This window comes from Podarcis liolepis (assembly GCF_965112155.1).
Source record: "Podarcis liolepis genome assembly, chromosome: 17".
Classification (NCBI taxonomy): Eukaryota; Metazoa; Chordata; class Lepidosauria; order Squamata; family Lacertidae; genus Podarcis; species Podarcis liolepis.
The window spans coordinates 33,396,037-33,413,529 of NC_139571.1; the positions used below are offsets into that span (position 1 = coordinate 33,396,037).

A 17,493-nucleotide genomic window follows, 5' to 3' on the forward strand; every position below is an offset into this window, starting at 1 on the left:
GGGGGAAAATAATGCCCTCTCTGCATTTGCAATTACATATCTGATCCTCTCACAATATAGCTACGCTAGGTTGCATTACAGAAAGAGTGAGCGTCTGCCGTGTTGCTGCATTTTAAACCTGCCTATTTTCGCTTTTTATCGTGAGTGGGTTCTCACATACAGGACTCGGGAATCACTTGAAAGTCGGGGGAGTTAACACCAAGGAAGCAATTCCCAAATGGCGTTCTTGTCTTGTGCATCCTAGTGTGTTGCAAACGAATGGATGTGTTCTGTTAAAATGTAGGGATGAAACGTTCCTGAGGGGACTGCCTGCTACATCCAATGATCTGGACTTGCAGGTAATTCTGCCCACTGCCTTTCTCTGGTGTGGTTGAAGACACTGCTGATGCAGCCATGCAGCAGAACTGCCCTTCCACAGAGGAGGCTGCCCGTTGCATCTCTGCACGAATCGCAACCAATCAAGAGATATGCCCCAAACTGAGATTCAGGAGACACATAGGTGGTGAATTAACCGCCTACCTAACTTTGATGGTCTTTCTTAGCCCATTGCTCTGCAAACTTATTCTGTCTTCTCACCGCAATATTGCCCGTTGTCTGTGGCTCCTCAGGGCCTCAGGAACAAGTAATTCCCAGCCTGGTTACCTGAGACTATTTGAAGAGGAAATAAGATTCCTTCATTTCAGGGGGTTGGACTAGATGACTCTTGGGGTACCTTTCAACTCTACAATTCTATGATTCCTTGATAAGAGACCCAAACGGAGACCTTCTGAATGCATAGCATATGTTTTGCCACAGAGCTATGAACCCTACACACCTGTGGATGAAGATGTGTGTAGCTATATTCAGACCAGGCCACTTTGATCCCCCAGGAGTTTTACCAGGGGCACCTCAAAGGTCCCTTGCAGCTGCTTCCATTCCATAAATTGTGCCCCACCACCATTCTCCACAAGTCGGAAGGGTCCCCTGAGCCGCATTTCTCAAATCACATAGTGCAGCCACTCAGGATAGCAATACATCTTGTGCTGCTTCTCATTGTAGTTTTGAAGGAAGCTTCTCTAGACCAAGCTAGACCATCGTCGATCCATCTATCTCAGGATTGTCTACATCAGAGTTTCCCAAGCTTGAGTGCCCAGCTGTTTTTGGACTACAACTCCCACAATCCCTAGCTAGTGGGACCCAGTGGTCAGGAATGATGGGAATTGTAGTCCAAAAACAGCTGGAAGCCTAAGTTTGGGAAACCCTGGTCTACCTTATCCATCTGCAGCTCCCCAAAGTCTTCCCCAGCCTCCACCAAGAGATGACAGGGATTGGATCCCGGATTTGTGTATTTCTTGCATTTTTTATGTAACTCATGACAGGACTTTTCTCAACAACTCACAAAGCAATAACAAGCAAGCATTAAAATACAAAATAAAACAGTAAAAATCTATTAAAAATTCAATTTAAAAAACTGAAACAGAATTGGAACACAATTTAAAGCTCATTTTAAATCTGAGAGGCCCAGGCTACAAAATGTACTTTACTTATAACCACTCGCTACAAACAGCTTCTAGGGAAGTTTATTTTATGTCTTCCACTTAATCAGTTTTCAGTTCACATATGTCATTTCCGGCTGCAGATTTTGCTTTCTGATGGCACTTTCTAATCTATATTATTACGGTCGATGACCAGCATTAAGAAATGGGGATCAGAAGCACATAGAACATATTAGATGACACTTTCTATTCTAACCTTCATGGTGCCGGATGAACCATAGCAGGGGTGGCCAACATGGTCACCTCCAGATGTTGGACTACAACTCCCATCAGCCCTAGTTAGCATGGTCAGTAATCAGGGATGATGGGAGTTGTGGCCCAATAACATCTGGACGGCACCACATTGGTTACCGCTTAAGTATAGTTCTGACGCAACATGTATTTGTCCTGAATTGCAAAGTTCAAAGCCTGGAAGGAACCTATATAGGCATTTAATCAACCCATAATACCCAAACCCTTCAAAGACAGATGTTTGTCTCGCCTGTTTTCTGAAAAATCTCTGATGGATGGGATTTCACAGCTTCCTCCGGCAATTTTCTGTGTTTCATGACGTACGCCTATGTTTAGAATAGCCTTCCTTCAACTCAACCTCTTTCAGCTTTAAGTCCTCTAACGCCTCGTCCTTGACCATGCAGAACAATTTCTCCCTGCCCCCCTTTCCTATATTTGAAAGCTGCTAATCCAATTACTTTGAGGTTTGCTTGTTCCCCCCACCCCCAAATCAGCCCCCTCCTTCTCATCTTGACGCTTGCAATGTGGCACAGCAATAACAATGAATAATGAATAGAGTAGAAATAACAGCTGGTTCCTCGTGCCCTTTATTGCAGCACCTGCAAATTTTGGTGTGAAATGTACCACTGAATACTTAAGATGACAAGTTGCACCAGGGAAACCCATATCCAAGTCACTGATGGACGGTGGGCAGAATATTCAGCTGACTAGGGTAGAATCTTTAGTCACCAGGCTGGTGATGCCGGCTCACGCTTCTGGGCAAATCGTTCTCAAGAGAGGTTTGTTCATTTTGAGGCTCCATCTGTGACGTGCGCTTTTGACCAAATCTCGTTGCTCAGGCACAGAATCACCACCTCCATCCGATTTTGCACCTTGGTGACTAATCTATAGATGACTTGCAACAGAATGATGTTCTAGCGGCTTCTGTTGCAAAGCACTGCACCTGAGGAGATTGTCTTTATTTTATGTGTTTTTAGCAGTGACATAGGGGAAATTTTTTCGTCAGGGAACAGGGAGGGCCAGAGGTCACAGCTTGCAAGGGCAGTGCTGCTGACTCCTTCACAAAGCCAAACGGGCTTTGGGAAGGTGATGGAAGAGCCAGTGAGGGAGAGCCAGTGTGGTGTAGTGGTTAAGAGCAGTAGTCTCGTAATCTGGGGAACCGGGTTCGTGTCTCCGCTCCTCCACATGCAGCTGCTGGGTGACCTTGGGCCAGTCACACTTCTTTGAAGTCTCTCAGCCCCACTCACCTCATAGAGTGTTTGTTGTGGGGGAGGAAGGGAAAGGAGAATGTTAGCCGCTTTGAGACTCCTTCAGGTAGTGATAAAGCGGGATATCAAATCCAAACTCCTCTTCTTCTTCTTCTTAGGCCCTGTCAGAGCATCGCAACTCCATTCCTATGCCAAGCAAAAGTTTCCCTGGCTTTGGGAAAGAGGTGTCAGGCTTTAATATTTTAATACTCTAATTGACTGGGTCAAAAACTTCACTCTTGTGGCCTATCCCCACAACACCTACTCACTATGGGCCCTACTAAAGCAAGCAGTCTAACTGGTCAGCATCTAAAAGATATTGAGCATCAGAACAACCTGGCCACTATAAGGAAATTCTGCCCTTGGTACATTCATTTTCCACTCTCCATTTTGATTCTCTGGCCCCATATCTGTACAAACTTATTATCCTAAAATATAGACGTGCTTTTACACTTGCAAGACTGGATGTTTTGCCATCTGTGGTACTTGAGGGTTGATTCCAAAAGATCCCGCCTGAGAAACGTCTTTGCCCCTGTGGAGATGGTAGCACCGAAACAGCGGCACACGTCCTCCTGTCTTGTACTCTCTACAAAGACCTGAGGAACGAGATCATCACCCCACTCGTACTAACCATCCCAGGGCGCTCAACCACTGCCACAATGTCCTTTCTTCTATCAGGTCAAAATGAGCAGATAACAGCAAAGGTTGCTAGGTTCATAACAGGGGTAATCAGAATAAGGGCCAATAACTGGCTGCTGATTCAGGACTTTAAATTGTGCTCTTATATCAAATTTCCTTTTCTGTGTATACTGTAATGTTTTACTGTTGCTATGGCCATTGGCTAATGTAAATAAAGTTTTATCTATCTATCTAATTGACTGGGAACATTTAGGGGCCTAGCCTAGTCAACTGACCATTCATGGCTTTTTGATTCACAAGTGTCAACTCCAACAGTAGGTTTTGCTCTCTGCTGGTGCCTGTATGCAAGTCGCTACAGGGAACCAGGCAGGGGGCCTTCTTGGTAGTGGTGCCCACCCTGTGGAACATCCTCCCACCAGTTGTCAAGGAAATAACTATCTGATTTTAGAAGACATCTGAAGGCAGCCCTGTTTAGGGAAGTTTTTAATGTTTGATGTTTTATCGTGTTTTTAATAATCTGTTGGGAGCCGCCCAGAGTGGCTGGGGAGGCCCAGCCAGATGGGCAGGGTATAAATAATAGATGATGATGATGATGATGATGCCAAGTGTTGAACAAGTGTGAGTGAACCAACCCTTAGCTGTTATTCCTGCACTGCAGCAGGTTGGTCCCTTCCAGCTCTACAATTTTATGATTCTGTGTTGAGGGCAACTTGCTACTGTACTCTCTTGATATTCCGGATTACAGTCCCCGTCAGTCCCAGCCAGCGCAACCATAGTCCAAAACATTTGGAGGGCACGAGTTTGGCGAAGACTGGCGCAGGAGGCATCTTCCTCTCTAGAGTGTAGCTGGCTTGGCAGTCATTCCATCCTCCTAGGGAATAATGGAAATTGTTGTGTAGTGGAGGACAAGGCTATATTCTACCTCCACTTCCTCATTCAGGGTGCCTTATTGGTGGGAATCACAAGTGAAGAGGTGGCTGTTGTGTTGAGCTCCTTCTTGCATGCCTCCCATGGGCCACTGTGAAACCAGAATACAGTGGTACCTCGGGTTAAGAACTTACTTCGTTCTGGAGGTCCGTTCTTAACCTGAAACTGTTCTTAACCTGAGGCACCACTTTAGCTAATGGGGCCTTCTGCTGCCGCCGCGCCACCAGAGCACAGTTTCTGTTCTCCTCCTGAAGCAAAGTTCTTAACCCGAGGGAATATTTCTGGGTTAGCGGAGTCTGTAACCTGAAGCGTCTGTAACCCGAGGTACCACTGTACAATTGTGGGCTGGGGAATAGGGGGCTGTTGTGTTGCTGCTCTTGTTAAACTATGGGGAATCAGGTCTATCCTTACCGATCTACTGCAGATCACACAGCTAACTCTCAGTATATCCACATGACTGAAAGGAACTGAGCAGCCCCTTCCTCCTCCAGCAGCTGCTTACAGAGTTCTTGCTTCAGGTCAGAGAGAGAGAGAGAGAGAGAGAGAGAGAGAGAGAGAGAGAGAGGAGAGACTCCCTGCTGCTACTTCCCTTACAGCAGCAGCAACTGCAGCAGGAAGTCCTGTCCTCAGATCTTGGGCATTTAGGCCTGAAAAGACATCTGTGCACTCGCTGCAGGGGACCTGGCTGCTCAAGCCGCAAGTCTCAGGGTTGCGATTTACTAAACAGAGTGTTTTTCTTTTTTTCTTTTAAGTCACCTAATTTTTTTTTTTTTTTTTGAAAAGGGATTGGTCATTTGCAAAACAATTCCTTTCCAACCTGCATTTTCTCTTTTGAGTTTCATGGTTTTGTTGTTGTTGTGATGTTAAATGATGAAATAATTCAGGCGTCTTCACAGAGATTGGTTATGTTAAGTAACAGCAAAAGCTTCAGCATGGCTTGGGCATAATAATAATAATAATAATAATAATAATAATAATAATAATACAGTGGTACCTTGGGTTAAGAACTTAATTCGTTCTGGAGATCCGTTCTTAACCTGAAACTGTTCTTAACCTGAGGTACCACTTTAGCTAATGGGGCCTCCCGCTCCCGCCATGTTGCTGCTGCACGATTTCTGTTCTTATCCTGAAGCAAAGTTCTTAACCTGAGGTACTATTTCTGGGTTAGCGGAGTCTGTAACCTGAAGCATCTGTAACCTGAAGCGTCTGTAACCCGAGGTACCACTGTAATAATAATAATAATAATAATAATAATAATAATAATAATAATAATAATAAATTTATTACCGGTATTTGTATCCTGCCCATCTGACTGGGTTGCCGCAGCCACCCTGGGTGGCTTCCAACACATATAAAAACATAATAAAACATTGCACATTAAAAAGCTTCCCTAAGTTGCTCCTTTCATGGCAAGCCGCATCTCTCTCAGGTTGATATTTTCTTTCAGGCTTTGTCTCGTCTTTATCTTCCTTTGCATTTTTTTTAAAGGGGGTTGTGGTGATGTGCTGTTTTTTCTCTTTCCCTTTTTTTTTTTTTTTTTTTTGAGTCACAGTGTCTTCAGGCGCTGCTGGTGCCCTTGGATTTCTCTTGCTTGTGACGCCGGCTTACATGCTGTGAACTTCTCAGCAATATTTCTCTCTATAATCCCAGCTCCCCTTTACAGATGATTATTCTTACCTATATAAAGCAGATTATTTGTTTGATGGTTCAGACTTGCCCAGAAGCTGTTTGCTTTTGCTGACATGCCGGGTCGCTGAGAGGACACTTCATTCCGTGACTTTTCTAGTATTAGGTATTGTCACAGTAATAAGATCTTGCATGCAAGGGGGGGGTCTGAATAGGAAAAGGGGAGCACGTGCAGGGCAAGGTAGGTGCGATGGCATAGCCTCATATGCACTGCAAATACCTGGGTTTGCTAACTGATCTGAGGGAAAAACCCCTCTTCACCTGCTCATATGCCTTTAACTGCATCTTTGTCACATGTCCCACAATAATAATAATAATAATAATAATAATAATAATAATAAATAATTATTATTATTTATTAAATTTGTATACATAAATTACGTCAACATTCTAACCCATTCACGTAAAGTAAACGCAATGTGAATGCAGGGGAAATTACGAAGTGTTTGTTGTCCAAAAAGTGACAGCAACAGCAAAACCCAATTGTATTCACTGGGTTGGTTTCCATTCTGGACATGGAACTAATAAGTGAAGATTGGGTACCGTATTTTTCGCCATATAGGACGCACTTTTCCCCCTCCAAAAACGAAGGGGAAATGTGTATGCGTCCGTCCTATGGGGCGAATGCAGGCTTTCGCTGAAGCCTGGAGAGCGAGAGGGATCGGTGTGCACCGACCCCTCTCGCTCTCCAGGCTTCAGGAAGCTATCCGCAAGCCTTGGGAGCCCGCGGGAGTTCCCGCCGGGCTCCCCAGGCTTGTGGAGAGCTGCCTGCATCCCGAAGCATGGCGGGCGCCACTACTGAGAAGGCTCTCTGCCTGGTTCCCTGAAACCTCACTTCTTGCAATGAGGGAACCGCCAGAAAACCCTTGGTGCTGGATCTCAGTGTCCGGGCTGAACAATGGGGGTGGAGACATTCCTTCAGGTATACTGGGCCATTTAGGGCTTTAAAGGTCAGCACCAACACTTTGAATTGTGCTCGGAAATGTACTGGGAGCCAATGCAGATCTCTCAGGACCGGTGTTATGTGGCCCCGGCAGGATGGCAAACAGCGCAATGTTTCCAAGGTTGCATTGCCACTCTTCAAAAGCCTTCGGCTTCAGAAACTTTTCAGACTTACCTTCCAGACATCAAAGGTATTCATGGGATTATTATTAAGATATTTCCTTTAATGTATGTGGGGAAAGCAGCTGCCTTTGGCAAGGAACTCTGGACCCTTGAATCATTTTGACAAGATGCCACGTACCATGAAATGATGCATGAAACCCAGTCCGCCCAGGGCTACTTATGCAGGCACAGAGCAGAGTCCACTGCTCTCGGCAACGGACCTGCTTTATGCCAAGCACCAGAGTAGTGAGCAAGAAGAGACAGTGTAAAAATCTGGGTGTCAGGTTTAATTTTCACTGCCTGGAGCATTCGATGAAGGGAAGGCTTTCAACACATAAGGAATTCCAGCATCTGGTCTTTTTACTCCGGGGACCTTCCATTAGGTGTGAAACTGTTGGGAATTGAAGTTCCAGCAAAGGTTTCACACCACCCCCGATGCCCCTTCACTCTCTTAATCGGAGTTTGCATATCACTTTTGACAGAATAGGCGCCACTTGGCAAAGCAGCTTAAGGCCAGTTCTGTTATAAAGGTCAAGTGTGGTATAAATAAATCCTGCTTGTAAAAGAGCACACAGAGGTGTATTACTCATTCCCCGCTCTGTTAGGACACCTGTCCTGTACGGGTCCTTCAGCTGTGCTTTTCAAATACTTGACTATAAATTCAACCATATAGGGACAACTTTAAAGGTAAAGGGACCCCTGACCATTAGGTCTAGTCGTGACCGACTCTGGGGTTGCGGCGCTCATCTCGCTTTATTGGCCGAGGGAGCCGGCGTACAGCTTCCGGGTCATGTGGCCAGCATGACTAAGCCGCTTCTGGCGAACCAAAGCAGTGCATGGCAACACCGTTTAGCTTCCCGCCGGAGCGGTACCTATTTATCTACTTGCACTTTGATGTGCTTTCGAACTGCTAGGTTGGCAGGAGCAGGGGCCGAGCAACGGGAGCTCACCCAGTCATGGGGATTCGAACCTCTGACCTTCTGATCGGCAAGTCCTAGGCTCTGTGGTTTAACCCACAGTGCCACCCGCATCCCATAGGGACAACTTTACAGGAAGGCAAAAGATGGCCACCTGTCACCTATATAATACAGGATTGTCCTGTATTTCAATGTAAAGTGCTACGTCCTGTACGATAAGAGTTTTGTCCTGTATTTCAGGTCTTCTCTCTCTCTCTCTCTCTCTCTCTCTCTCTCTCTCTCTCTCTGCCTAGTTAGGGGTCTTCTTCAAATGCAGGTGTTTGAAAGGGTGTGTAAACGGTCACGTATTTAAACTCTGGGCAGCCAAGCACAGGCAGAGTTACAAATCTATGTGTGTGAGAGAGAAATTCCAGAGGGGCCATCCTATTAGGCTGCAATAGATTGTAAAGGATTTCTTTGAAGTCATTTCAACACTAGATGGGGGGGGGGGAAGGAATCGCCCCCAACCATCCCACCCCGTCCTACTCTGTGTTTTGCCAGAACAAAGGTGGCAGCCCTACTTAAACATGGTGTACATCAGGGCTCAGTCACCTGTGGTCCTCAAGTTGTTGTTGTTGGTCTCCAGCGCCCAGTCCGCAGACCCAGTGGTCAGAAGTGATGGGAACTGTAGCCCAATAACATCTGGAGGGCCACTGGATCCTCACCTCTCGTTGACATGGATCCTACTTGAAATTACCATTCACCACATGATAGAATAACTCGGGCACTGAAAAGGAAAGGAAAGACCTTCAAGATACAAGACTAGACGAATAATTAAAGCCCCACACATTTCCAGTCAAGGACGTCCTCTGGGCATCCATTTTGCTGTGCATTCACGGTCCTTTGTGCTCCTGATGGTATGGGGAGGTTTTTTGCAGCCCTATTTTCAATACTGCTCAACATAGGAAGCTCTTTTTTTTTTTTTACTGAATACCTGTCATGGAGGTTTTAGGGACACGTGTGGTGCTACGGTCTAAACCACTGAGTCTCTTGGGCTTGCTAATCGGAAGGTCGGCGGTTCGAATACCTGCTACGGTGGTGAGCTCCCGTTGCTCTGTCCCAGCTCCTGCCAACCTAGTAGTTTGATAGCACACTAGTGCAAGTAGATAAATAGGTACCACTGTGGCAGGATGGTAAACGGCGATTCTGTGCGCTCTGGTTTCCATCACAGTATTCTGTTGCACCAGAAGCGGTTTAGTCATGCTGGCCACATGACCCGGAAAGCTGTCTGTGGAAAAACACCAGCTCCCTCGGCCTGAAAGCGAGATGAGCGCCGCAACCCCATAGTCACCTTTGACTGGACTTAACCATCCAGGGGTCCTTTACTTTTACCTTTCAGTATAGACATTATTGAACTAAAGGGACCAATGGTCTCTCTTCAGAATAAGGCAGTATAAAGCACCTCTATGAGGTGGCAAGGACATTTGGAATAATGCATTTTTGTTTAGGATTCTGGCAATGTGCGAAGTTTTTTTAAAAAACTTTTGTACCTGAACATTTTTTTTTTTAATGCTCAGCTCTAGCAGTGACCTTACGTCAGAGTGCTTCTTATCCATCCACATCTGCTGTGTTGGCAAAGTGAGATAGAATCATTGTGCTCCTTTATCTTAAACTAGAGGAAGCAGTAAATAGAATTTTTTTGCAGTTATTCTGCTGTAGTGGAAAAGCCATATGATTTCTAATTCAAGCGTGATAACTTTATTATGACCGCATTTCCTTTTTTAAACAGAGGACAGTCCTACATTTGGAGGGCGGTCCGGTCAAAGCCCAGTTTAAAGATAAATAACTGTCAGAAAGTTGAGCAGAAGCCCATCAAAAGTGAGCATTTGGAGAACAGTCTGAGCAGCCGCTTCCACGCTATGGGCAATGTATTTCTATTTAAATTATAGCAATTATTTGTGAATGTGGCTCAGTACTTATAAATTAGCTCATATTTCAGATGCATTCATTCAGATGTGTGCTATTTTTTGTGTGATGCGTATGTACATGTACATGGTATGTACATGCCATACATTTAAAGCACATGTGCCGTTTTTAAAGGTGCTCTGTGAGGGAATAAATTACAGTTCCCAGGATTCTTTAGTGATGTGATACAGTGGTCCCTCAGGTTACAGACGCTTCGGGTTACGGACTCCGCTAACCCAGAAATAGTACCTTGGGTTAAGAACTTTACCTCAGGATGAGAACAGAAATCGCATGCTGGCGGTGTGGTGGCAGCAGGAAGCCCCATTAGCTAAAGTGGTACCTCAGGTTAAGAACAGTTTCAGGTTAAGAATGGACCTCTGGAACGAATTAAGTTCTTATAAAATTTTTATTGGTTTTTCAGATTTTTATAACAACACAACACACACATAAAAGACAAAGACGAGAACACGTACAATTTCAGAGATCTTACTTTCTTAACCTTGGTCATTGACTTCCCCCCACCCCACTTCCTGCATCCCACTTCCCGTAGTTATATCAGCAACTTATTATTTTATCTTCTTACCATTTTAATATTACATCTTTTATAAAAAATTAAGTTCTTTCCTAAGTTGGACTCGAAAGTCTCTTCCGTCGATTTCCCATTTTTTATAAAACACAAAACTTATTAACTAAACCCAAAATCATAAGTGTTTTTGAAATTCTGTTTTCCCCTCCTCCCATCCCCGGTTTCCGTCCCTTCCCAAGTACAAGTCCAAAATAACAGTTCTTAGCCTGGGTTCCTCATGTCCGAGGCCTTCAAATCTCTTTCAGTTCCTCTCTGCCGGTTTTGTTGGTAATCCTTCATGTTGGTCTTCGGATCTCGAAGGAGTTGTATCCCAGTCAGGCCAGATTTTCTTCCCACAAAAGCACTTGAAACCAACTGCTGCAAAATTTCCACCAATCCTTCATATTCCAAATCAGAATAGAAATAAAGATAAGAGTCAGAATGAAAATAAAGATGAAGGCCCCAGTCATATTTCTTCTTTCTTTTAAATTCTTGGATTCCCAGTATTCCAGGGGCCTTTTCCTTCATCTTGCGGATCTTTTGCAGATTTATACTCCACATAATCCAAGGGTCTTCTTGTTTACAATCCATTTGTATGGTCTTCTGATTTGTACCTTCCATCTGTACTTTCTCCTGTACTTGTTTAGTCTCATTTCCTTCTTGCGTTATCTCTTTCCGCTCGGCTGCAGATTTTTTCTCACTCAAGTCCTCCATACTTTCAGCAGAGCTGCTTATTCCAGCAGTCAAGGTCATAAGTTGTTTATTCATGACAAGACTCTGCTCTTGTAGAATTCCCACAAGATAGAATGTTTTTTCTAGCTCAGCTAGTAAGTTTCCATCCACAGCCATTGTAATGTCTCAGACTTCCCCCTAGGGGGAATCTAGTTACAGTAATCTTTTCCCAACAGTCCTTTTCCTCTTGATTTATTTCTTTGTATCCAAACACTTTAGTTAATTTATATCAATTTTAGTCCAGAGAGATCTTAGGTAGCAAGCTCTTTCCCTTTAAATCACCCGTTTGACAGCTTTTGACAGCTGTCAAACTCCTTTCCTCTTCCACAGGCTCAGAGACAGGACTCTCCCGGGCCCAGGAGGGGGGATTACAAACGGCAAAAGAAAAAGTTCTAAAACACCACTCTTGCACTCCAGCTCCACACTTCTTTCATCCAATCGTGAAAGTTACTGTCCTTTTAAACTCACCCCAAAAGGGTAGGCTCTCCAACTTAGTTTTCCTGCTGTTGCTTTAAATCATCTGCAGGAGGGGGGGTGCGGACTTCCCCTTAACACATCCCCCGGTCGTACCAAATTTACGGATCAAAATTTTAAAGTCCAGGTTCCAATCTACTCACGGGTTGCTTCTTTTTTGAGTCCAAATTTGAGGAAGAAAGTCAGCGCTCTTCAGCCATGGCACACGGCTCCGCTCCGCTGGGGTAGCGGTCTACTCCCAGCACCACGCCACTCTCCGTACCCTCTCCGCAGCCTTTAAAAAGGCTCTTCATGGGTCGGGGAGGGCGCTTAAGGTGCCCACCGAGTCACCAGGTCCTCAGGCATCCGCGCCTGAGGTTTTTGAGGGTCCCCGCGTCGCCGTCGCGGCAAGACCCGTCCCCAGCAGAGCCGATTCCCTCCGGAGCTCGGAGGGAATCCGCCATTAGCTGTTCGCGCCAACCCGGAAGTCCCTGGAACGAATTAAGTTCTTAACCACTGTACTTTGAATGTGCTTTGAAGTATGGTATCCAAAGTAGACACTCTAGCCAAAAGTGGTGAGAAGGTTTCAAGTTCATCAGAAGTCTTCTTCAAGCTGAATGTTAAGCAAAAAAAGAGGGGAAAGGGGCTGGATGGGAAGAGAACAGAGAGATAATCCTTCTCTCCAGTATGCTCAGTTTCTATGTGCACATACCCCCCAACATTTCTCTGATAAAATAGGGACACCCTATTCAATAATAATAATAATAATAATAATAATAATAATAATAATAATATTTTTTACTATTTATACCCCACACATCTTACTGGGTTGCCCCAGCCGCTCTGGGCTACTTCCAACACATATAAAAACATAATGAAACATTAAACATTAAAAAACTTCCCTTCAGATGGCTCAGATGTTTGATAACTCTAAACCCTCCAACATTTTTCTGATGAAAATAGGGGTGTCCTAAAGAAAGCGGGAGATTCCAGGATCAAATCATAAACCAGGATAGCTTCTGTAAATCCAGGACTGTCCCTGAAAAATGGGGACACTTGGAGGGTCTGAGTGCAAGGATTTGTTTAGTTTTCATTGAGGAGCATTTGTTTATTTGAAAGGACCCGATTCTACCATTTGGCAGAGTGAACTGGTTTTGGCTTTGTGTTGTTTGATTTATTCCTGTGGTATTGTTACTCCTAGGGGAAGAACATTTTGGGAAATTCTGCCTCAAGTGTCAAAATAACTTGGCCAGATTTGACTGCTCAGCACCTTGACTAGAAGGACAGTATTTCCTTTTCTGCCTTAGGAAGCCAAGTTTTTTGGGCTGGCCCTGCAAGGCCTACCTGAAATCTGAATATTGGTAAAGCTCAGATCTAAGTTAACCACCTCAGTGAAAGCTGAGCCAATAACCCAGGGTGTTGTGGTCTGCAGTTACTCTGCTCCAGTGAAGCTGTTATTCGCAAGGATACACGATCTTCCATTTTCTCAAAGATGGAGATCTTACTAAATAAGGAGGAAGGCGAGGGGAAATTCTTAAAAGGATTTTGTTGTAAAATGTCAGATTATTAGCAGCTAAAACAGGCGTACATAAACCTTTTGAGTTATGCTTGCATTATAAATGAAAGTGATGCCATGGTGAATCAATGCTTAATAAAACAAAAGGAATTGGACATGAGAATAAGCTCACATGAACTTCAAAGTTTCCCCAAAGTTGGAATTGGAAAAACAGTCTATTATTTGGTATGCTTTTGTATTAAAATGGATGACTGCTGTTGCAAGGGGAAGGTTGTGTCCAACTAAGAATTACTCAGAGTAGACTTGCTGGAATTAATGGATCAATTAGTCATGCCCATTGATTTCAATTGGTCCATTCTGAGTATGACTAACACTGGATGCAGCCCAGAAAGTTGAAGATACAGGATTTAAAAATGCAAAATCTTTGTGCTCCTAGTGAAAATAAATCAGGAAGCTATCTTTAAAAGGGACGCGGGTGGCACTGTGGGTTAAACCACAGAGCCTAGGACTTGCCGATCAGAAGGTCGGCGGTTCAAATCCCCGCAACGGAGAGAGCTCCCGTTGCTTGGTCTCAGCTCCTGCCAACCTAACAGTTCAAAAGCACATCAAAGTGCAAGTAGATAAATAGGTACCGCGCCGGCGGGAAGGTAAACGGCGTTTCCGTGTGCTGCTCTGGTTCACCAGAAACGGCTTAGTCCTGCTGGCCACATGACCCAGAAGCTGGACATCTGCTCCCTATGCCAATAAAGCGAAATGAGCGCCCCAACCCCAGAGTCGGCCATGACTGGATCTAATGGTCAGGGGTCCCTTTACCTTTTATCTTTAAAAACATTTTAATATATTAATATAAAAGGGAAAGCAAATACCACCCTGGCCACTGGGTGGATGGGGCTTGGAAGTGGACCAGACTGGACCGGAGCAGGATTCACTCTAGTCCACCCACAGCCTATAAAAGCTGGCTATACCCAACCTCATGGACCACGGTTGGCCGAAGAACACCTCTCCGCAATGCAGGCTGGCATTTTGATGCCAGTGACATTGTGTGGACATTGCAGAAAACCTTGTATGCATGAAAAGCGCTGATCCCACAATAACGCCCATCTGGAAGTGCCCACCAACAATGACATAATTAAGTCAGTGTTAAGCACCATTGATTTTAATGGGAGAGTCAAGTACTTGTTTAAATCCATTCTACTGAAATCACTGGGACTTCAAATGTGCATTGTTTTGGTTGGATTGTGGCTCACTTAAAAAAAAAAGCAATTATTTTTAATTAAGAAGCTAGGACTTCCATACATGATTTCCACAACCATCTATGATGTGTAACATATTTGGGATGTGGCCCTTGATCTACCACAGTACAGTCAAATCTCGGTTCCTGAACAGCTCCGGTTTTTGAATGTTTTTCGGAAGCCAAATGTCCACCGTGGCTTCCGCTTGAGTGCAGGAAGCTCTTGCAACCAATCAAAACCTGCGGCTCGGTTGTCGAACATTTCAGAAGCCAAACAGGGTTCCAAAATGGTTTACATTTGACAACCGAGGTTTGTCTGTATTTTAAAGGACAGTCAGACATTCATTTTATGATGCAAATAGGACTGGATTTAGGTTTGATGAGACCCTAAGCTACTGAAGGTAATGGGGTCCTTTATATGTCTAGCTGTCCTTTGCCAACAACAAATTGTCTCTGTTTTTGTGTTGAATATATGCTATATGGTAATTTATGGACCTAACAGGTATCTAAAGCCATTTGCACATAACAAAATATGTATTTTATCACAGTAATTGTTGAACTGAAACCAGTGATATTTTAGGGAGCAGGCTAGCAGGCGGGGCCCATTACTTACATCATAGGAGCCTACACAACACAAAACACTGTTGCTGTATGTAGGTTTTATTTTATTCGTTTTTTATCTTATATTTTGGAAATATACATCCAGTTTTTTCCCCCTTTAAATTTTTTGGGGCCCCCAAGAGAGTGGGGCCCTAAGCTGTAGCTTGTTTAGCTTATACGTAAATCCAGCACTAGATGCAAACTTTATAGGACAATATCACTGAAGAATGTGGAGAGGAGTCACATAGTTCAACTCTTTGTGCTGTATGCATGGGACAATGTGGATTAAGCCCAGACCTTTACTTCTGTGTTAGAATTATAGTACATGTTCCACTGAGGTCAAGCACTTCCACATCCTATTGATTTCAGAGGTTTGAAATCAATTTTTAATTCTCTCAGTGGACCTCAAAGGTGCTTAACTTTGGCTAGATTGTGTCCATATTTTTTTTATTTGGACTCTATGCTATTGATTTCATTTTGCCACTCTTTTTCTTATTTTTAATATTTTATGTTGTAATGGCCTCTGGCTGAACACTTCACAACTGGATTCTGTGACACAGCAATGCTGGTCCACTTCAAACGAATGCAAATGAATATCATTAGGATGTGCAAGAATTGCAACCACTAATTATTTATCATCTGAATCCTTTTTTTAAATGCCAGAAGCTGGCCATGATTATTCTAAATTCTACTCACTGGGTGTATGTGTGTTTGGTTATCTTTCCAAGAACTAACATGGATAAAATATAAATAAAATTATTCATACTTTGACAAAAGTATCATTCCCCTCTCCCGCTTTTTATTTTCTTCAAGGATGAAAAGAACCAGGTCTTGATAACAAATGCTTGGCTACAGATGGTAAGTAATTTTGCCATTAATCAACATAAACTATGTGACAGGTTGTTAAAAATAATGATTTTCCAGAGAAAGGTTTTTCATATGGAGAAAAAAAGAGAACGGAGAAGAAAATGAATTGTGGAATGTTGCTGTGCTTTTAAAAAAATAAAATAAAATTCTGATTTGATCTTATCAGATGTCAAAACACCGTGTAACTCATTTCCACATGAAGTTTTGAGCCAAACTAAACGTGAGGCAAATTCTATACTGCTGTTGAAAATTGTAGATGCAAGTTTCGATCCCCCCTCTGTAACATGAATTTATATAGTTATATACCTGAGGTGCCACTACTGAAAAGACCCTTTTCTTGATACCTATCAAGGAAAGGGCATTTTTGGTGGTGGCACCTCAGGTATGGAACGCCTCCCTAGAGAGGCCTGCCTGGTGCTTTTTTATATGGTATTTTCGGTACCAGGTGAAGATCTTTTTATTCAACTATGTTTTAAATCCTGGCTGTGAATTACTTGAGACAGCTTCTGTCCAAGGGTTTTATAAATTGTTTACTACAGTTTTTTTTTTTTTAAATTATTGTGGTATATTGAGTTCTTAATATTTTGTTGTAAGCTTTATGGGGAATGTTCACTGATGGGCAGCTACATATGTATAGTAAATAATAATAAACACCACCACATTTTACCTTCCTATGTTACTATTCCCTCCTGCCAGCAGCAGCTACTGATACAGAGCAGAGGCAGTGAAATGCAGAAAGGGATGTTGTGAAATAATAATAATAATAATAATAATAATAATAATAATAATAATAATGCAGAACACTGATATGTTCTACTAGACCTGGCTTCCCAAATCTAGTGCTGTCCAGCAGTGGTGTAGCGTGGGGGGTGCCAGGGGTGCCGGCCGCACCGGGCGCAACTTTTGGGGGGGGCGCGTTTGGCCGGCCCCCCTGGAGGAAGCGGGAACCTCTCCAAGTCGCTGCGGGAGGAGGTCTCTCCGCCCCACCGCCAGCCTTCGGAAGGCTGCTCCGAAGCCTGGCGGCGGGAGGAGGTCTCTCCGCCCGACTGCCAGCCTTCGGAAGGCTCCTCCGAAGCCTGGCGGTGGGGCGGAGAGACCTTCTCCCCGCGCCAGCCTTCGGATGGCTGTCCTGAAGACTTGTGGTGGGAGCAGTGGCGTAGCATGGGGGGTGCAGGGGGGGGCCTGCCGCACGGGCGCAACATCTGGGGGGGGCGTGGAAGAGACTCAAGTGCTAAAATCCACGGGTTAGGGGGCGCAAATTACTTGCCTTGCCCCGGGTGCTGAGAACCCACGCTACGC

The 17,493-nt window shown here is 44.2% G+C and overlaps 1 protein-coding gene across 1 annotated transcript in view; it reads left to right on the top strand.

Moving 5' to 3' along the window:
- LOC310696222 (neuronal acetylcholine receptor subunit alpha-7-like) overlaps positions 1-17,493 on the top strand; it is a 110,523-nt gene that overhangs the window by 46,896 nt on the left and 46,134 nt on the right. The window contains exon 3 of the mRNA XM_083481508.1: positions 16,141-16,185. Within this exon, the coding sequence (XP_083337634.1) occupies positions 16,141-16,185 (45 nt within the window). The remainder of the gene's footprint in view (positions 1-16,140; positions 16,186-17,493) is intronic.